This window comes from Tinamus guttatus, unplaced genomic scaffold (assembly GCF_059628265.1).
Source record: "Tinamus guttatus ecotype Peru unplaced genomic scaffold, ASM5962826v1 Tinamus_guttatus_pri_ptg000089l, whole genome shotgun sequence".
NCBI classification, from domain to species: domain Eukaryota; kingdom Metazoa; phylum Chordata; class Aves; order Tinamiformes; family Tinamidae; genus Tinamus; species Tinamus guttatus.
Window position 1 is genome coordinate 4,692,417 of NW_028288623.1, and position 22,216 is coordinate 4,714,632.

Sequence of the window (22,216 nt, forward strand, 5' to 3'; positions counted from 1 at the left end):
CCCAGGAACGTTTAATCGCTCACAGGTAACAAACAGGAAAACAGTTCTCCCACCGTGCATCTTCCCACTCCTAGGCCCAAAAAGAGCATCAAGTGTAAAACAAAGACAGCACACAAGGACTCTTCTCAAACAGTTTAATAGCAAATAAACAAAGGAAGGTACCACACTTGGCATATACAAAATGACTTGTTGTCGGTGTGTCTGTGCAATTAAAACAGCTTTAAGTTGCCCTTTGGGACAAAAAGGAAAAAAAAAAAAAAAGAACACACACACAAAAGGAAGAAAATTCCTTTAACACATACTCGCTCGTTCCAAACTTGTAACAAATCTTTTCTTTTTTAAATCCACTACACAAACTCTGCGATCAGCTCAGAAAAGCAACACGTGCTCCTCTGCTTTTTAAACCATCAAAGTAAAATCCGTAATTCTCTACAGAGTACAACACAATTTCACACAAAAAGACATTTTGTTTTGCAAATCAAAACAAGAAAAAAGAACAGCTCAAACAAGGTAAAGAAAAGCATTTCTACGACTGAACCACGACTTCGAGTTGATTAAATCCCGTTTACTGCAGAACAGACTCTACATTTGGTCATAGTGGCAATTTGTTTTCTCGTCACATTGTGAATCACTTTACATTGTTTTCTAGTAGAAAAGGCAAAAAACTGTACAAAACCCCTAGTGTTAAATACAATGTTTGTACCAATAAAAAAGCCCACAGGTTTGTCTCCAAAATGTAAATTTTCTTTTTAAATTATTCACAAAAAGCAGCCAAAAATCAGAAAGGCAGCTGCTGCTCCACTGTCTCAAATCCATTAAAACCACCACAGAACAATTAAAACAATCGAAGGAAGAAAAGGAAAGAAGAAAGGAAAGAAACATCCAACGTTTGGCATTTTGGTTTTCTTCAGATATTTTTCCACAGGTTTCCCCGACGTTCCTTATGGAACCAAATGCGCACGTACAGAAATGTACTGGCAGTTACTCAACACACTGCAGGGTATCGGTGCCCCCCACTGACACAGAGCCCTGTGCATTCAGACTGTGGGACTAACAGCAGCCAGCCCACAACGCTACCTCCCAAAGGAGCAAGTCTCCATCCTCCTTTCCTCGTCCGCCCCTGCACTCCGCTCCCAGGTATATGCCCCCTGTCCAAAAATGTTTTGTCTTTATAAGCAGATACAGGACTGTCTACACAAATCTAATCAGTGTCCATTGAGAATTATAGTATCCTCAGCCGACTCAGCAGTAGAATAAATCCTTTAGCATCTTTTTTATCCCAAGCACTGGACAAAAGTAAGATTTCCACCCAATCAAAGCGCATTAATTTTCTCAGCGAATCCCTTTCCCCTGGGATTTCATTCCACGCTATTTTCTCTTGTTAAGGCACCTACACTAGCTCACTTCTTTCTCCCTGTGACGGACACTTCACCACAGCAAACGCTCGTCCGGGTGCCTCCGCCTAGAAGCTCCATCTCGGGCACAACCTGTGCAGGTCGCACGTGGGGTAGGGGGACGCCTGCCACCCAGAAAGCGGCAACCTGCTCTAGTTCCTCCTGTGAGGCAGGAAAACTGCTTAGCTCATCACCCAATTAAAAACTAAAGAAAAAAAAAAGAAAGAAAAAAAAAAGAAAAAAGAAAGGAAAAAAAAAGCCCTAAAAAATCTCCGCAGAGATTCCCCAGCTAAGGCCCTTGAGGAGAGGGCTGGGGATGGTACCCTGTTCAGGTAACAGCTTCCGAGGCTGTTGTATTGTGCTTGTCACTTGGGGAAAGAGCCAGCAGTTGTGACCAGGTTTACAAACGCTTTCGCTAGGATATTCCAAACATGTTATTTCAAGAGCTGACCTAGAGTCTTCAAGGATCCTGCCACCCAGGTCTGACTGATGATGTTAAACAGGGGCTGGACTTCACAAAAATCACATCCCAACCTTGATAAAGTAACGAGTAAAGGGTGTTTCAAAGGAGCCCTGGTTTCAGAGAGTTCTGGAAACAGAAACACTGTGAAGTTGCCCCACTTTCCTGCTTCCCAGATATTCCCTTCCATGAAAACTGCCCTCACAGCAGCAGTGCAACCCAGCCCCGGGCACCTCCAGAGATGGAGCAAGGTCCAGGTGCTCTGTCAGGCAGACAGTCTAAGTGCACAGGTAGATGCCCTCAGGTGGCTTCTGTTCGGACATTTGTTATACCAAAAACACCAATTTAAAAGGATATCTTTGAAACCCATTAAATTGCTCAGTTTTTGCACAAACTATAGAAAACAGAGGTGAAGGCGATATATACGAGGGTGTGAAGAAAACAGCAGGAAACATGCAAAACATTTCTGGGCACTATCTTAGTCTGAAAGAGTAAAACAAAACCATCACATTTTGCTGAGGAGATTGTAGTTACGAAAAAACAAGCATGCTGGGGCTTAACAAAACACAACACCACCTTTGATCAAATTTTCACTGCAGACTGATAATCACACAGGGAAGAGGGGGAGAAAAAAAAATCAGTAAGTGCCAGGGCAAAAATGTAGCTACAATCAGAAGTGTAGTTCAAGTGTTTTCTGCTGATGCCACTCAAGTCACGAGTTTAAACTCATAAAAATACATGCTGTCTCCTCAAGCACAGAAACCCGATCAGCAAAATGTGACTAGGAAGCCTCCTGAAAGATTGCGTCACACCATATAATTGACTTTTTCTTCAAAACTGTGTTTTTTTTTTTTTGTTAAAACTAAGCACACAGGAAAAACTAAGCCTAGAAAGTGATTGGCTGTATGTTCACAGAAATACAAATACTCCACAAGGTATGCTAGCAAGGCTGCTCCGAAGACAATTACAAAGAATCAGATTCACAAAATCAAGTGGTTATCTTACGAAGGTCTAGAAAAATAGAATTTTTTTTTTTTAATATTCAAATGCAAGTTTAAATATTCCCCTTCAGCAGTCTTTCTAGCAAAACCAATTTGGCAGCACAAAAAAAAAGAAAAACAACAACAAAAAAAAAACAAAAAAACCCAAAAAACAAAGAAAGAAACAAACGTAATAAAAATACACATCAGCATCAAAGGTCAACACAAGGTCAAAGGTGAGAGTTCAAGCATCAGAGAAGCTGAAGAGACAAGGATTTGGACGATGTACTTGAACGCCACATCGACATGCTTTAGGCACAACGATGAACAAACGGCAGGAATCTAGAAAAAAAACAAACCAGAAAGAGGGAGACCCACTGAGTTACACAGAGCAGTACATCCAAACACGGAGAGAGAGAACAAGGATGGGCACCGCACAATGAGACCTCCTTGGGAAGGGAGTCGACAGGGAAGGGCAGCACATGCCAACGATGGACAAGTGAGAGTCGAAGTACATGAAGGACACCAAGTAAACATCAAACTGCCAGAAACCAAATGGAAGCGGAGGCCTGGAGCTCCCTCTCCGCACGCGGCCTCGTGACACACTGGTTAGCGGGCGCTCACCTTGTCCCGTGCCCAGGGTCTCCACTAGCTCTAGGGAAAGAGCAGGGCAAGCACCTTCCCCAGGAGACCAACTCCAGGAAAGAAAATATGGCTCCAGGGCTAACATTTGCCCACAGAGATTAAGACCACGAGACAAGACAGAGGACACAAGGGATTCACAGGTGGTTTGATGGCTGAGACTCGTCTTGCTTTCTATCATGGGAAGTTCGTAGGCAGTGGTGGCCCAGGAAATCCATGCTCTCTCTTTCACCTACAGCCCCCTCTTATTCCCTAGGAGCCCAGGAAACTGGGAGTGGATGGTTTGAAACAAGGGGAGGGAAAATAAAAAGATTACACAAGACAAATAAGTGGAACCAAAACCCCCACACAATAGAGAAGATTCCTTAAGACTTGACTGCAAGTTAAGACTTGTCCTAGCTGAGCCCTTTTCACACCATTAGACCTACACAAGGATTTTCCTTTCCAACCTTTTGTATCAACAGCCCCCAGCTCCCTGGCTTTGTGAGGGGATTCTGGGCTCTGAGAAGCTCTACAGTCACTGTTGCCAGTTTCATGAATAAAAGGATGTGTTTTTCCTGAAGCCCTCTTGAGTTGATTTTTTAAAAAATAATTTCTATATTAATATAAATACCTCTGCTGCCTTCCCATAGCCTCTGAACTACAGAACAGAAGGCACATTATTTATTTATTTTAAGAAGGACGTGGGAGGTGGGGGAGAAAATTTCATCTAAGTTTTTCGTAATATCCTGCTTGGTGCCCTATTTCCTCAGCACCTCTCAATGCTGCTAGTTAAAAATTGAATAAAAACATGAGACTTTCATGCTATTTTACAGCATTTATAGCGTACTTGAGAATATATCAGGTGTTGCACTCTAGTTTCACAGCAAGAAGCACGTTGCCAACTAAACCTGCAAACTTACTAGTGCTGCTGAGATGAATGTACTCTTCAGAGTTTCCAATTTAGAGATAGGACTTAACATGGAGCTTCAGTCAACTCCAGCAAACAGAGTACAATGCAACTCAGTTATTTCTACAGTGCCAGAAATGCTCTAGGTAGTCTGAAGAACTGTGAGGTTTCAGCTTTAAATGAGAGGCAAACTCATCACAGGGACTAAGAGGCATAAGAAAAAGAGCAACAAATCAAGCGACATCCACATGCACCACAGGAATTTCTTGTGTGATTTGTTTAGAAGTTATTGATATTTTTCAAACATGTCACGCAGCAATTTCAGGAGAAGACCAAGTTTCATTAAAAGTCTTCTGGAAAAGCAAAAACAATCTTCAGACAGGCCTACAATAGCAGGGCTGTGAGAAGCTTATTAGCTTAGGGAAAGTTATTTTAGTGTGTTCCCATTTTATTCTCAGAAATATGCAATAACACATTGCATCTTTATTCTATATTTTGCACTTTGTGATACGCCTGATCAGTGATGCAAAACATCCTTAACTTTAAGTGTCTGCATCAGGAGGCTCTCAAAGCAGAGAGACTTGTATACAACTGCATCTTTCATTTACAACATGATTTGTCCAAGTTGCTTTTAGATGTTTCCAAATTAAATAGTTATGAGCAATTTCATAACTAAATGAATTCTATTTCCCTTTCCTTCCCTAACTCACAACTATTAGCAAGAAGAAATTCTTGAGTTAATTCTGTCTTGGTGGCAGGCTTCCAAAATAACTTCTATAAAGAAAAAAGATTTTTATCTAAATTATATTTTCTTCTAAGCAGTTTTCTGAATCATCTATTTTCCAGGTAATAGAGCCCACAGCTAACAAATATATCTTATTGTTAAGATATAAAAATATATGCACTGCTATTGTTTCACATACCTTTGAAAAGTTACAATCCTCATTCTGCTTAGGCTTAATTTTAACGACTACCAAAACCATTGTCTTATAATGCAAGCTCTGCAGTGCTAGAAAACAAAACTAAGCTATAGAGACACCTATTTTTAAATTGCTTGTTATTTGCAGGGCTGAAGAATCTATGAGTCAGTTTGCTACATTACTCGATATTAAGCAGCATCAGGCTAAGACTTTGATTGTTCATAATTCTTCCATCTTATTACAATATGTCAAGTAGAATCAAATGTCTTGAGAAAAAAAAAATCTATTAAGCAGACAAATATCTCCCCCTCCTTCCACAAGCACATAAGCATTTCCTGATGCACCCATGGAATCATTTCATCAGAAATCCTACTAGATTTTATTGCAGAAAATTCTGATTTTTTGGTTTTTGGGCATACAAAATACTTTGCCCATGGGGCTACTTAACCAAATCCTTCTGCAGTTTACTTGAACTCACCTATCTTTAGCCTACTACCCATAAAATCTGATACAAGAACAGGTCGAAACCAAGACACCTATCTAACGATAGCTTCCAACATTAAAGTATTGCAGGGAGTATCAAGTTTGTCCCAAATATTTTTGCTACTTTAATTTCTTACATTTTTTCAAAAATCATTCCTTCCAATCCCATTCTTACTAGTGTATTTTAGCATCTCACTTTTTTTTTTTAAACTCCTGTTCTGCAGATAATTTCCTCCTCTGGATATTTCTAAGCATTACTCAGAGCATTTTAGTGGATTCTTTCACATCAGCTGCTAATTCAGAATCTGCTTCTATGTTTTGGAAAGTTTACTCCATCAGGCCCCAAAACAGCTGACTGGTTTGTACTTGAAACAGAACATGTCAGAAATCTAGAAACCAAACAAAACCCCCAGGCCCCCAGCCTTTCCTGTCAATGAGTGAGGAGGAAACCTGCCTTAAAACTGGAAGGCAAGGGGAGGAGTCAGTGACAGCCACCAAGCAGATACAGAAATGTTGATTTTTATCTGATCAGTTGCATTATCAGAAAAAAAAAAAATCTGTCCTGGTCACAGACTTGATACATTTATTACCTTTGGCAACATACACATTGATACAACAACAAAAAAAGTGGGGGCGGAAGGGCTTAAATCTGAAACAAACACACAAAAAGGGCAAATCTTCAGCTGGTGAGAACTGATGCAGCTCTACTGAAGAGAGAGCACAACAGCATTGATTAAAGCCATCTGAGGATCACACCTTTCAGAATTTAACCTGCATAGATATTTTTTTTCTTCTTCTTTTTGGCAATACTTAAAGTATAGTTATGCCAGTAAGGCACATGAGCTAGCCTAAGCTAGGTGTCTATGGTGATTATGTTTGTGAAGAATCACTGACCAAACTGAGCCACAATGTAAACGGGTGCATCCCCTACCTTCAAGAGGGGTTACACCTATTTGTAACAATGCTAAGCTTGATCCAAAAGCTGCAGTACTGAGGACACGCTACAGGACACAAGAGCTAAAATATCTAATTTAGGGCAACTGAAATGACTACTGAAGAGGCCAGAGCACCAGGTTAAAAGAAAAACAGGACAAAGGTCTTGGATAGTACAGTGGGTAGGGTGCAAAGAAGGTAAGAGTGACTGTAGAGACCCCAGAGCACAGTGCTCTCCTCCACTGGTTCACAGCGTTAATCTTCCCCATTAGCAGTTGTAGGGCTGCAAACAGGCCACTGAAAATCAGTAGTTTCAATCATGCACATCATTATGTGTGTAAAACAATCACAGTCAGGATTCTACAAAACCCTGGCCTTTTTTTTTTTCCAGTGAAATAATTTAGGTAATAAATATTCTCCATCCTGGAGCTGTATAAAACTTCTATAAAAATAGAAACAACATTCTTGGTTACAGCAGGTTGCACTTGGAGCAGCTGCTCCCAACCATGTTTTTTTTTTTCCTCCTTTTTTTTTTTTTTTCTTGAAAAGTATATTATTTATAAAAAAAATCCCATCATCACCCTGGAGGCCTTCACACTCCAACACTCTCTTCTCAGAAAACCAGGACACATCTCTCCCATTGTGCAGAATTCAAGTGTACATGGTTCACTTAAGTGTATGCTTATGTTTCTAGAGAGATCCAAATAAATAACACGGAAGGGTACCACATGCCAGCATAAATGGGACATTTGGCAGTCTGGCCTTTCAACCATTTCCACCAAAGGATGATCTGAGCACTAATAGATTTATTTGACCTTTCTGCCATAAAAAAAAAAGACAGATTGATTTCAACTAACTGTTTTTCTGTTTAACAAGAAAAAGGATTTTTCTTGAATAGTCTGGTCAGGCCTTGTACTTTGAAGGTTGGAGATCCCAGGAAACTCAGTCCGTGCCAATGCCTGACATTCCCAATGGACTGCAGCAGAACCTCTTGCACATGGGCACCCATATTCTGAACATGATTTCAGGTTTGATGAATTCAGTGCTCCTCCTGCTGGAGCAGGACAGAAAGCCCAAACCCCAAGTCCGACCCCACACTCATTTAGCAGCTGGCTCCCAGACTGCAGTGTTATCTGGTGCCCTAGGAAACAGCATCACAAGCTGGGAATATAAAGGAAACAAGGAAATAGAGAAAATATGAGGTAAATAGAACTTCTGTCAAAAAATACATAAATTGTAAACTTCCTCTTCAGACAGAGGTGGATTTTGGTGGTTATAACATGGGACTCTACTCTCACTTCTTCAAACGACTCAGGCCAGAGTGTCAAAAATCCTTTGAGTCCCCCAAAACCAGTGTATAACATGGCCCTTGGCAACACATTAGCATTTCATAAGTGTGCAAAAAAAAGCATATATTCACTGGAGGGTTGTGTTGATTTTTTTTTCTTCAATATAAAAGATAACAGCTGATGCCAAAAGGCAGAATAAGACTGGATGGCTCAGTGCTCTGCTATGGTTCAACAGCTCCTGGGTTATTCCTGTTTTGCACTGGCACACATCACCTTAAAGGAAAACTGCAGTTTAATACCTAAATACTAAACCACTCCACAAATTATTATTATTATTATTTTAAATAATTATCTTTCCAACAGAGTAATACTGAAAAAGCAACTGCCATGTGAACATGTATGAAGCAGGAGTCTCAAAGAGTTGTTTTAGGGTAAACACTTGGCTTTGTGTATATTTAACAGTCATTTCAATAGAGGAACAGTCTTATGCTCATCAGAATGAATTCAAAGTAATGCTCTGCAGAAGGACATTACTCCACAGATAGGGGGAATTTGAGAAAATCTCAGGAAAAATATATAGCAAAAAATATTCCTTGATTGTCAGGGTTCTGCAGTTTCTTGTTTCCAGCCCTATTTGTATCCATCCCTCCAGATGAAGCTGTCTAAAGTTTTCTACAATACCTAGCTGAACTATACAGGGATAATTTTCCCTAAGCACAGAGCAATTCACTGCATCTCACTAATATTCAACAGTAAATGGCAGTGAAATTTTCTGGGCTGAGACATTACTTACTTTATCAAAGTGCTGCATATGTTCACAGTGCTACATAAACATCACTTTATACAGCGCAAAAAAAACAAACAAAAAACAAAACCCAAAAACTGCAGTTTTCCTTTAACTCATAAATGTGTTCACCCTTCTAGCCTATGTCCTGCTTAGAGATGAATTATTAAACCCCCACAAAGGCATAGAAATAAGGAAGCTTCAACGAGTGGGGCATGACAAAGGCTATGTGGAGTCTGTTCCTTGCTCAGCCAGACTTGGATGGACTCGGGTCTCCTTTCTCATCATCCTTGTTTTCATTAGCTGTTCAGCGTTATTTCTGCTTCCCCTTCTCCTCTCCACCCCAAGGCAGTGTGGTGTTGGTTTCTGCTGCTCCCCTTTACCTTACCTCTTCACCCCCAAGGAGCTGGCATTGGTCCTTCTCAACACACACTGGTTACAAACACAGCAAACTTTAAATAAGGGAAAAAAAACCTCAGCGATATGGCACCTAAACTCCAAAGTAAAACACTGGAAACAAAAGCACAAACTTGTCCTCCATCCGAAGCAGGATTCCCAGCAGAGGTTGCAGCCGAGTCTTCAGGGGAAGATGTGCCAGATAGAACGGCATGGATCAGCTTCCAGGACTGCAAAAACACAGCCTTAGGGCTTCGAATCACTAAGCGCGCTCCTCCCCAACTTACCAGAAGATCCTTCTCACTCCAGTCCCGGAGGGGAGGGCGCTCAGTATGGCTTGCTGTCGTTCTTGGAGCGCTTCAGCTGAACTTTCAGACGCTTCATGCCAATCTGAAAGCCGTTCATTGACTGAATGGCAGCCTGTGCAGAGACGGGATTGTCGTAACTCACAAAACCTAGGAAAAGAAGATATAAAATTATAGCACAGTTCTCCATAATGGCTACTCACCACCGGAAATGTAGGCTATATTTCATTCTATATTTCCTTCCAGGGAAAGGTCATCTTCCAGGTTTTGAAGAAACCTATTTTAGATAGCAGCCATCACCTGGAGTTATCGCTGCCTACAGAGCTCATTCCGTATACAGATGTTACAGCCTCAGTATTTTGTCTTTTAAAAGACAGCTTGATAGCATGTTCAGCATGTTTTGATTACCCAATACTAGAAGATACAAGATATTAAGTAGACACAACGCTACCATGGAAAAAAGGCTGACCTCCATCACAGAAAATCTCCCCTAGCATAAGACCTTACTGAACTCCAAAAGTGACACATCTGCTCTCCCTGGGGTTTCAAAGAGGGGAAAACAAACACACAAATCTTTCATTCCATTCTACTTCTACTTAAGTTTGTGTTGCCACAACAGCTTGAATAGAAGTTACTGAAAATAATCTAATTGGATAATAACAAGAATGACAGGCTGATCTGCAATTTTAGAATACATTTCCTGCTCTGTTACCTGCTTCCAATCCAATACATGCTAAGCAAAGCAAAATTAGGATGAGAAATGCAACATCAAATGGGTAGCAAACAACAGCTGAAATTATTTTATTTAAATGACAAAGACTTCAAAAACTAGAAGGAAGCTTTAAAGATTGCCTTTTGAGCATTTACAGAATCAGAGGTAAGTGCTCCCTATTGTATTATACATCTAATATAAAAGTATAAATAGAAATAATTCACAATGATTATAATAAATGCAAGTAATTTGCATATCAACATAAATAATTATTGAAAAGGTAGAAAGAGGCAGAGGAAAAACTATATCAAGATTACAGTTTGCAAACACCAATCATGGTGAATTACCTAGTATACCTAATGGTATAGTGAGGCAGAATAATATAAAATTAAGGGGAAATTCACATAAGCAGGAGGAAAATACACTTTATTACTGGAAGAGTTTTTTTTTTTTTTAAAAAAAAAGTATATGAAGAAAGATTCAGTATGTAACAGCTAGATAGCTTTTTAAAAAAAGTATATGAAGAAAGATTCAGTATGTAACAGCTAGATAGCTTTTTAAAAAAAGTATATGAAGAAAGATTCAGTATGTAACAGCTAGATGTAACAAAAAACTGGAAAAGAGATTACTAACAAAAACAAGCCACAGATTCCAAAGGCACGCACTGCAGCGAGGCCCAATTTGCAAACAGAGCACAGTAGATAACAGGATGGGAAAACTCAGTGAGTCACACACACCAGTGTAGATGACATCACTTAATGTTGTGGTCTTAAAATGCAGAACTTCTTAAATTAAGCAAACAAAATAGTTGAAAGTATTTCAGAAAAGTAAACACATAGTTGTCATTACTGTCCCTTGTCTCTCCCTATGAACTTCAAATATTTTCCCCCACACACAAAGAGAAACTTCAACTTCTAATTTCCAGCTAACCTGGTTTCTACCGTGCATTCCCTTCTACAGGTAATGATTAGTCCCAACATACCAAAACACTTGCTTAAATTGGTCTGCTTGTCAATGAAAACCTTGGCAGAGACGACATTTCCAAATGGCATGAACATCTGCAGCAGATCCTGGTCTCCAAACTCCTGGGGGAGATGGTAGATGAACAGATTGGCTCCCTCTGGACCTGCGAACAATAAGTAGAAATGTAAGTCCAGAAGAAAGCATGAGTAACACTGGCCTACTTCACAAAAAAAGTGAAAGCACCATTCAAGCCAACTGAATCTTCCACAGAAAAACAACACCTGTGCTGTGGACACTTCTGCAGCATACTTGATTCCAGAAGGAGTCAGCGTGATCTGTTACTGGGACTGACCATTCAAATAATTCTAGTTCTTCCTCCGGCATCTTTTGCCTGTAATTTCCATAATATATAAAAATATGCTTGCAGATCTCTGCTGTAAGAAAGGCCAAGTAAAAAGCCTGAGGCCTAGAGGCTGACAAACAAAAAACGACTGTTGCAAAAAGTGACTAAAATCCCAATAAGCTACAAGTAGCCACACTATCTATATTCTCTTGGTTTAATCCCTTGCTCTATTTTTTCTCTAATTGTTCTGTTTAAAAATCTATCCTCACGCTCTTTGTTATTTTACACGCTAATCAAAGGAGCAAAAAAGATCAGCGTTAAGGACATGAGGAAAGACAGAGTGTTCAAATTCAAAAATACCAGGAAAACTGAATTAAGAAAAACACAACTAATTCCCTGACAATGGGATTTGTTAGACTGAAGACCCACACTCTCCTCGGAGGACGCAGAGGGGGTACTATTACTAAGCATTTAAGGCAAGACAATTCAAGGACAAACCTAACATCTTCTTTGGATAGCTCTTAACAAAGGAACCATAAAGATCTTCCTCCTTTATCTTCTGAGACTCTAGAATGTTAAATTATGCTCTGCAGATAAAGTAGCTGCAAGGCTTGGGCTACCTCTCTGAAGCAGCTTGCACAACTTGCTGCCTACCTTCTTTTTGACTTCCTGCTGCACCAATACTCTGCTGTGTTAAGAGACTCTGATTATAGAGCGTGGGCAGCGCGGCGGCAGCGTATTGCTGGATTCCGGAATAGGCCTGTGTGAGGGCTTCCATTGTGCTACCTGTCCCGTTGGAGAGACCGCTACTGCCAAGGCCTCCATTTAATGCTGCCATTCCTGTACGGGAAAGAGAAAATAAAGATGATGGACTACTGCCACTGAGCCAGATACAATAATGCAGAATACTAAGAGTTAAAGAGGCAGAGAGCAGGAAAAGGCTGAATTAGCACAGCTTCAGAAACGCTAAGCTGCTATTTCCTCTACTCACCAAAACACACAGCTTACCTGCTAGAGAGCTAACATTGAGGCCTGCAGTAGCCCCTGCCAGTGTTTGCAATGCTCCAAGAGAAGCCATTGGGTTAACAGAAGAGCTGCTACTGGAGCTAGGTGAAGAACCTGCTATTAAAATAAGATAATTAAACCTCAAACAATGTTTCTTGGTCTTGACAGTAAGCTTCCTCATAAAATAATTCCTATAGAAAAAGCTAGCACTGATCAGACCAAGGCAGAGTATAATTCATGTCGAAAAATCCCAAACCCAAAACCTCATCGATCACTTATTTAACCCTTTCCTGTGTTTTCAAACAAAAATTTACAATTTAATAAAGAGTAAGACACCTAACATTCAATCAATATATGCTAAACTTTGTTCCTCAACATAAAATGATCAGCAGCAATGCCTGTTTCCTGCTGACTAAAGTGAAATAAGAATTGCTAGATATTAACATCTCTCCTTGAAACATCACACAAAGTGAAAAAAAAAAATGAAACAGACAGTAGAGACACTAAAGAAAGCCCCAGTCAAACTTAGCATATGGTTTTTCCATACTGACAGAGCAGGAGCAGCAGATGCCTAGGTTGTTCTGACGCATGAAATAATTTTTCACTATAAAAATCCTGCTGCAGCAGTCAGGGCTAGGGTCCAGAAAAGTCTTGGAACACATATCCAAAATACAAAGTCTATTCTCTATCGACTGTGACACACACATCCTCAGCCGTGTTATTCACTAAGCTAAGCAGACTAACAGTTTATTTGGCCTGACAAATTTTACAAGACTGAGTGAGTTCTAGATGAACAGACACCAAAATCAAGAGACTAAAGCTTGCCAAGCTGGTATTATCAAACGTAACAGGTTCAAGTTTAGGTCACCACAAAGATTATTGACATGATAATTTTTATCATAGATTACCACTTAAAAGTTTGGTAATAGTAAATAAGCAGTAATGGTAAGTTTGGTAATAGTAAATAATTACAGCAGATGTAGGTCTTCTAGTAATAGAAAAACCATAGTGATTCTACACTAGAAAAACTTTTAGTGATTCTACAAATTAAAAGACACTGAAAATTACTGCTACTGGGGAATCTTATGGCCAACTTTCTGGAGGACCTTCTCTGTCTGACCGGCGGTAACATAAGAATCAAGTTCAGGCATTTGCTGTTTCCTTCTTGTTTTTGTAATACTCAGTACACTTTGTATACCCATCAAAACTTTGAAAAGAATTTCCCACATTTTTCACCCAGATTTGCATGCACTACATCCTCATCACCTCACAGACGTTATACAAAATCTTGGCTGGAGAGGAATATAGTAACTATTTAAGTGAAATAATGCACACTTGCCAAGTGAGGGCAAAGTAAAACCTTGTAGCCAACGAAAGCTGCGTGAGAACCCAGGGAACTACACTTCAAACAGTGCTGCAGCTTTTGTGCTGACTGAGGAAGTGACAAATCTCCCCTGGGAAAAACTTTAGACAACTCTAACAAGGCAGAAACTGAAAGACAGCATCCAGATATACATTTCAAGATGCTGAGGAAAAAGGAAACACTTCCTGTGTTACTACCTGTAGCACATTAAATCTAAAATGCAGAGGACTAGTTACCATCTATTCTGTAAGTTAAAAAAAAATAGCACAGCTGGCCTGAATAAAACCCAACAGGGCACAGTCACCTCAATTTTAGAATATGATTTGTTTCTGCAACAGTTCATTGCTAAGCTGCATAATGCAAACTGACACTTCATTTGAGACAGACAAAACACTATTTCAAAAAGGCAGTGGTAGAGGCAGAAAAATGAAGCCAAGGCTACAAAACAAAGACAGAGAAAATATATTTCTTGCCTACTTTAAAAGGGTCATAATTCTGTATCAGTTCATGTATACCACTACAAAGAAACTGAACACACAGGTATTATAGTGTAGCTAACTTGATCAGAAATGTGTTTAAGGAAAACATGTATATGTCCTGAAAATATAAAGAAAACTTAACACTGCATGGCTTGCTTTCTTTATTATATGTACATACAAATGAGTCAGGCAGAAGTTCACCTAACTCGGTATCCCATTTCTTAGGGTGACTAGAGGCAGTGCATAATGGCAGAGCACAGACACAGCGCAGTGGCAAAGCAACGCTTTGTAGGCAAACTCTCACAGCTTCCAACAACCTGTGCCTCCAGGCTTCTCCAGCTGAGGAAAACAACTTCATATTTAAGTCTTTGCTTCTGATTTTCATTCACGAATTTCAGAACATTTGAAGTCCTCAAACTTTTGGCTCTCCTATATTTTGTGGCATTGAAATTTAAGATTTAAACACACATTATAGGTGAAGAAACATTTTTTGCATTCACATTTTCACCTGTCAGCTGAAAACCTCATTTGATATCCTGGAGTTCTTGTCTTGGAAAATTCAGTGACTAATTTTTCCCTATTCGTCTTTATCACATCACTAATATATTTATAAGCTTCCATTATATCTACCCCTCTGTGTCACCGATCTATTTTGCTGGCCATTTAGTTGCTCTTAATGGGGAAGGAATTCAACAGTTCTCGTAGTTCTAGTATATTCTTTTAGCTTAAAAAAAAAAAAAAAAATCACCCCACCCAGCACACAGTAACAGTAATGGAAAACACTGAGTTTATACGTATCTTCCTCTTACCTCCTAATTTTTAGTATTGTTTCACTTTTTTTTTTTTTTTTCGCTTGCTATTAAACTTACATTTTCTTAGAAATATCTGTTGATTTCTATCTAGTGACTTATCTTGTCATGGTACTTCCGCAAGACACAGACCTTTATGCACATGTTCCCTAAGGGGGGTACATTGTCAAAAGCAAGAGTCCAAACCTAACACTGATTATGCTCATTCAAGCTGTGTATGTAAAATCATGCTCCAAGACCTCGTCCTCTCATATGCAATAATAAAAAGGGCAGAACATGCTCTTCTCTCTCAATTTCTGTCAGACAAGGGAAAACTCAAAAGAATAAATAGTATTCTAAAGTGAAAAGGCAGCAGAGAGCAAACACACAAATGGACTCCAATGGCCACTGTACAAAGGTCAGCTATTGGAACAGCACATTAAGAAATCACTGTTAACTTGAATTATAGCAGAACAGACCCTTAGGAAACAAAGGATCACTATTAGATTATACCCCAGTGTGAAACATCTGCAAGATGACCAAAATGTTCTTTACCCTTTCTACTGTGAACATAAAGAATTAATAAGAATTCTTATAAAGGGTTTTGCACTCTCTGATGATATAAGATGATGGTATAAGAATCAAGGAAAACATTATTACTTCTACAGAGGAAGCACAGCATATACGAAAGAAAAAGTTAAAACGATTCATCCTCCCAGGATAAACAGGAATCAGAAATCACAGTTTCACTGTGTTGTCATCTTCCCTACCTTTTTGGCTGAAGAGCCAGCTATTGGGGATACTGCCATCGTGAAAGAGGAGATCAGAAGGCATTGCAATCATCAGCTCAAAGGGCTTTCCAGTCAGAAGGAAATTGGCTAGATTTAAAGTTTCCACTGAAAGGCACTGCTCGTAACAGGAGCTATCTTAATGATCAACAAAAGAAGCAAGATCATCCTTATTTTGAGGATGTATGGCCAAAATAGCCGGTGAATGAACTCCAACACTGAAAGAACAGGGGGCTTTCAAAATTTTTTACTAAATAGGAAAGAAGATCTGGAAAAGATGATGAAACTACGACAGGGATATTAACTATGAACTTTTTGAGGCAAGCAGATTAAGGGATTTTCCTTATGCTTGTCTGGGAAGAATAAGTCTGTTCTAACTCAATCATCAAGCATCCAAGCAATGAAGTAAAGAGCATTAAAATTCAGGCGATTAATCTGACAAAACTGTACTAGTAGTAGTTCCAGTAAGAAAGAATCAAACATCACTAAAAACAATATTGCTGAAGACACTCTATGGTCACTAAAATTATCTAGTCTTTGTTGGACCCTGCTTTGATGGCTGCCTCTAAAAGGAGGAAAAAGGAAAAGGGGAAAAAGAAGAATGAGCATTTCCACACACGTGATCTTGCTCTGGAGAAGACAATTGTTGATTTCAAATGAAAAAGATGGCTTCCAAGGTGCTCCAGTCCTGAAAAACTTTCATAATATCATTTTTTGAATGTCCAATTCACAAATCAGCAGTTTAAATGAAAGATTATCTGCTAAAATCATAGTGTCTATAATATGGATTACCCTCAGGTGAATGCAGCAGTAAACTGTTAATTTCCAAAGGGAAGATTTGACAGCTGAAGGAATTTTGATTTTGCTTCATGCTGTTCTATGTTAGAAACCATCCCCTGCATGTGAAAAATCAAAAAAAAAAAAAAAAAAAGACCTGAAATGTGCAGGAAGACTTCACAACAAGGATACTTAACACCTCTGAATTCAACAATCCTGATGGGTATCCTGGGTCCAGTCCACAGAGCCTGTACTGTGTGACCTTCCAAGCAAGCTCCCCAACAGACAAAAGATTATCAGTGCGGATGAAAGAATTCAAGTGTTCCTAGGGATTGTCTGGATTTTTCCACCTGCTATGTAATTTGAGGACAGTCTGGGATACATGTCAAAATAAGCATCAGGTGAACATTTGGATGACAGATGGATAGAATTGTCAAGCCAGTAGTCATCTCATCTGCAGTTAGGTCTAAGAGGTTATCACAGTGGATGTTGCCATGTGTCCTGCTTAGACAAGTCATTTACATGGCACTGAACGGCTATATATTGATTTTTCTTTTGAGATCTAAGTATGGTTCAGCATGGATGCTCTGGCTAGTATGAAGTCTAACAGCATTCTTCTGTGTGAACACACACAGCGTGAACACACACATAATCAACCTCCAGTTTGCTTTCACAACAGATAATAAATAGATTGTGCAGAGTGAGGAGCTACAATGATTTATAATGAATAATAGGAAGAGATATTATGAACCCAAAGTGTTGCCCATAGTCATTGAGGCCCCCCCTCACCCTTAATTTAGGTATAGTTTTTAAAAGGTCGAACACATTCATCTCTAATGAAAAACCCTAAAACCTTCTGATTGTGATAGATCATACAGACCACATATCCTCCAGAATTTCTTCTTTTTTTCCTCCTTTCTCTTGAACAAAGCTAATCTCTTCTCTTTGAAGATAGCACATATTTTTTTTAGCCTAAGAGTAATACAGTAGTGACTGCTTCAGATTGAAGAAAGACTGCGAAGGGTAAACTATTACAGCTCTCTAGGATATTCACTCAAGACTCATTTACTGTCATGACGGGTTATCATAAACTTGCTTAGATTGAGAACAGATGGTCCTTGAAAATGGACCACTGTTCTCCACCACCTAGCTCCCTGCCAGTCAGTGTGATTAAACAGGTAACAGAAACCCAAGACAAGTCTGGGAACAAAACCTGCAAAATGCTGTGGGACATTCTCAGAAGACAAAATTCACAGAGACCAACCAATCCCAAAGAATCATAAAATCACAGCGCAATTTCTGAGGATCACCTATTCCAACTGTCCGCTCAAAGCAGAGTTAACTTCAAAGCCACATCCAGCTGTTCTCAGCTTTGTCCAGCTGACTGATTGCGCAGCCCCTCTGGATACCTGGTTCCTGTATTCATGACTCATCATTAATTATTTTCCTTTATATCCAGTCAGAATTTTCACTGTTGCAACTTGTGACCGTTGCCTTTTGCTGTGCACTTCTGGGGAGAGTCTGGCTCTGTCTTCTGGAGCATGTGCGAGGCATCTGAACTCAGTGGAGGATGGAGCCAACAAGGGAATTTTGGCTCTAAAGGCCAGTCATAGCTAAAGTAACCTGACCATATCAGCTCTGCTACTACTTGAGGAAACATGGGGGGAATTCGCAATTACATCCATGTTCATGCTTTCTCCAAGAGAAAGCAGCAGAAGGTTGTAAATACAGGATAACTTTTGGATTTTTTAACTTTAAGGATCACAGGCCACATTTTTTTATTTTTCCAAATGGAGAAAACTCCATTAACAAGACTCCTTGAGCTCTCTCTCAGGGATTTGTCAAGTACAAAGCTGGGCAAAACACTCACAGTTTAATTCCCGATCTTGTGATATAAGGGTTTCTAAGCAGCTTTTCTTCTTTATAACCTATTATTCTGGTTCTGTATTCCTCCAACACACTGCAAAAAGCATTCCTCTCCTATTTGTTGTGTTTAATGAGCCTGTTTTACAATAAGTTATCAAGAAGAGCTCGTTTAGAAAACCTAGCCTCTCTGGATAACACACATGGCCTGAAGAAAGAAAACCAACCAACCAACCAACGGAAGGACTCCCAAGGCAGCAGAAGGCGCAGGCCTCTTACCTGAGCTGGTGAGCACGCTCAGGGGGCTGCTGGAGGAGGTGAGCGCAGCGGTGCCGCTCGGCGTGTTCTGCGCCGCGCTCGCTGCAGCTGCGAGAGCAGCCAGGTTCTGTAACTGCATCGCGTTCAAGCCTGCAACACAGGGAAGAAGGCAGCGAGAAGGGTCATCAGATCCAGCAACCTCAGCACATCATAAGACCATCAGTCAGTATAGAGATGAACATAAAAAAATAAAAATAAAGGCTTCAATACTAGTTCTTGACAGTTCCACATAGCAATCTCTTGCAAATACTCATGATTCCAGATTCAGACTCCAGAAAACAATTTCTAAGCAGTGCTTTTCCTCTCAAAAAAATTCTTAGTTATAAGTAAGATGCTAAGTCTGGGAAGATGTTCCAGTGTTAATGAACTTCTAGATGATAATATACTCATCTGTCTCATCTTCATTTTGAGTCACGATTTTCAAATAAACCATTCAGTGAATACTGACAAAGCAGTTTGCCTCTTTCCCTGCCACTAGATTGTCCAATACTGATATGCTTCTCAAGACATTTGTGTTTTACCCATCCTTCAGTAAGCTAGCTCCATTCCTCCTGTTCTGCCTCTCCTCCTTTCTCCTTACTTCCATCTTGTGTCTCTACCTTTGCTTATTCTAACAGCTTCTCCTCTTCTCATCTAAATTCAGCCAATCCCTAGCATTTTTCCCCCCAATAGACTTGATTTTGGATTTAATTTCAATCATCATTAATGGAACAACCACCAAAGGTAGGTGTGGCATCTACCCCTCTTTTGGATGCTCAGGAAGTACCTAGTAACAAAGCACACATTCCAAGTGATTCAATTCTCTGTTTGGAAATAAAGTGGGTAAATGGATAACAGGAAAATGTAAATGGACAATGATCCAATGCAATATAAACTATCTGCTCAATAATTTCTAAGTATTTAATTTGTTGTGTTTTATAATTATTTTCGCTTTGTGGCAGGATCTGTTTCTTAAACAGAATTTAATGTCTCAAGAGGATTGTGACTATTTAGATTCTCAATGTGCTACTGTAACACAAAGAACAGCATGAAGTTAAAACAGGAAAGGTTTGTGGTTTTTATTGTGCTATAGAGGGTTAGAGCTCCTCAAGAGTTGGAGCTACTGAAGGATAGAGCAGCTTGCTTCCTTTCTGAAGCAGTTTGGCATGTGTACACTGCACCTGTCCTCTTTTCATCACATTGTTTTCCCATCTGCTTTCAAATAGGGTCAAAATTAAATGTTGTCTGTTAAGTCTGATAGAGAGATTTCTTTCTATGAATTTTGGGAAAGAAATATCTCAGCTGAGATATTAATGACACTTTTAAACTGTAATGTTTTTGGTGAAGATCTGGACTTTGAATAATTATTTCAAAGCACCATGAAAGACTCTCATTTCAATTTGCTATATACACACACACACACAACGGGGTTCTCGATTTTTATGATATTCCTTAAGCAATGAAGACAGAACAACTCAGAAAGCTTTATATGCAACCTCTAGACCCAAAGATCCTTATTGCACTAATAAAACCCCCCAAAACCCAAAAACATCTCCACAAAAACAAAGATCAAAAATCATACAAAAAATGCTATTTTTTTCTCCTTTATTGCTGCTTTAAAATTGAAGCAAGAGGGAAAAAGCATCATGTTCATTAGAAAAATCTATAAAGATCACTACCACATAGAAAACAGGATAGTAAAATACATTTTTTTAAAGCTTGCTTCTACTAAGAGACTTAGACCTGAGAACTCTGTAGAGGTCTAACATGAAGAAAAGATAAAACCTAAGAGACATTGGTTAGAATTAACCTCAAATGTAAATACAAATTCTTACAACAAAGAACATAACACTTCAAAAGGTTTTAGCTGTTACTGATGGGCATACAAACACAAGTCAGATACACAAGAGACATTACTTTCATAGCAGTTTTAAATTAACTTCTTTGCAGATGCAGCATGTAATATCTTGAACTACTCTATTTCTAGAGGCAATTTTAAAAGCTTAAAAAAAAATCAGCATTAAAACCATAATTAGAGGTGTTTTTCCCTGCAGATAAGACTGCAGAATACAGGGAATGGGGTTACTAATATGGGTTTCACAGACAGAAGGGACAATAATTTGTAGCCACAGTTTAGAAACTTAAGATAGAATGTGCTATCTCCACATCCCTAAAAGATCTAAGTTCAACTTACTCCAGATGTCTTCGCTTATATTATTTTCATCTGCTATACTTGATGAATATTCTGACAAGCATTCTATAGCAAGGAATTTGGTTCATATGTTCGATCAATTAAATCAGTATGTCCCTCCTTCTAGCAATATTGCAATCAATCATGCAACACAAATTCAGGAAATATCCTGAAAGAAGGACTAATTCACTTCCCTTGCAACACTGCATTTCCAGCTTTAAGCCATTTAAGAAAAAATATTTTCAAACAGGAAACCTAAAGAAGCTATGATCACTGAAATATAGGTACCAAGGTGTTTATTTCAAAATACAGTGTTTCAAATCTGTAACTGTTTGAACAAATACCAGAGCTAGGGAAGATTAACAGCATACCACAACTTACCTTGGGGACAATGATTAACTAAGGTTAAGAAGAAACATTCACACTTGTAGCAGAGAACTGTGTCATTCCAAGGGAGTACATAAATCGGGAGTACTTACTACAACTAGGGTTAACGTCTCAGCATTTTTACTACATCCTCTACCCTGCTCCTTTTGACTTTGGCACTGAATCTGTCTTCTGCTGGAAATTAACTCACCTCCCATTGGGTGGAGGCTGCTCAATGTGTTCAGGTTCCCAGATGAAGCAGCTGCTGTCTGCTGAAGGAGCTGCAAATAAAGCTAGACATTACACCAAAAAACAAAACAAGAGTGAGAGTGAGGGCTGGCTCCGCTTCTGGGAGAAACTGCATCACACCACAGCCAGAGCGCCGTCACACAGGAGTTCCCGCTGCCCATGCACCACGCCGTAGCAGAGGATGGAGAGAACTCCCCACACGCTGCAGCCAGAGCATCACCACCATAGGGTGCTCCACACTGCACATGCAGCACACCAGGAGACCAAAGCGAGAGCCCAAGGAAAGCTTTCCCCATTCGGTGTGATCAGTGCACAAGCCTCAGGGAAGTTAGTATTTAAGGCACCAAGACAAAAAACACCAGAACCAGCAGTGAGTAAGAATCCCCTTCAAAGCACCCCAGCCAGGAGAGCCATCACTAAGAACACACTACCTCAAGCCAGACTTTACAGCTGCTGTTACTAGCACAGGAAAGCTGCCAGATGCCATACCAAAACCAAAGAGCTGCTGCGTGAGGGGATTCCCTCAGCAGCCCTCAAGCACAAGAGCACAGCAACCA

At 39.6% G+C, this 22,216-nt stretch overlaps 1 protein-coding gene across 11 annotated transcripts in view; it reads right to left on the reverse strand.

The window, feature by feature from the left end:
* Nucleotides 1-1,679: 1,679 nt before the first annotated feature.
* The window catches only part of CELF1 (CUGBP Elav-like family member 1), a 41,334-nt gene continuing 20,797 nt past the window's right edge, over nucleotides 1,680-22,216 (reverse strand). For 5 of the 11 annotated variants that reach the window (XM_010218316.2, XM_088520542.1, XM_088520541.1 and 2 more), the window contains exons 8-14: nucleotides 21,622-21,703; nucleotides 18,836-18,964; nucleotides 12,502-12,615; nucleotides 12,148-12,333; nucleotides 11,170-11,313; nucleotides 9,458-9,625; nucleotides 1,680-3,176 (exon numbers count right to left, since the gene is read on the reverse strand). In XM_010218316.2, coding sequence (XP_010216618.1) covers nucleotides 9,498-9,625; nucleotides 11,170-11,313; nucleotides 12,148-12,333; nucleotides 12,502-12,615; nucleotides 18,836-18,964; nucleotides 21,622-21,703 — 783 coding nt within the window. In that variant the 3' untranslated portion in view covers nucleotides 1,680-3,176; nucleotides 9,458-9,497. The remainder of the gene's footprint in view (nucleotides 3,177-9,457; nucleotides 9,626-11,169; nucleotides 11,314-12,147; nucleotides 12,334-12,501; nucleotides 12,616-18,835; nucleotides 18,965-21,621; nucleotides 21,704-22,216) is intronic. The other 6 variants (XM_088520540.1, XM_010218315.2, XM_088520539.1 and 3 more) reach the window with 3 other exon arrangements.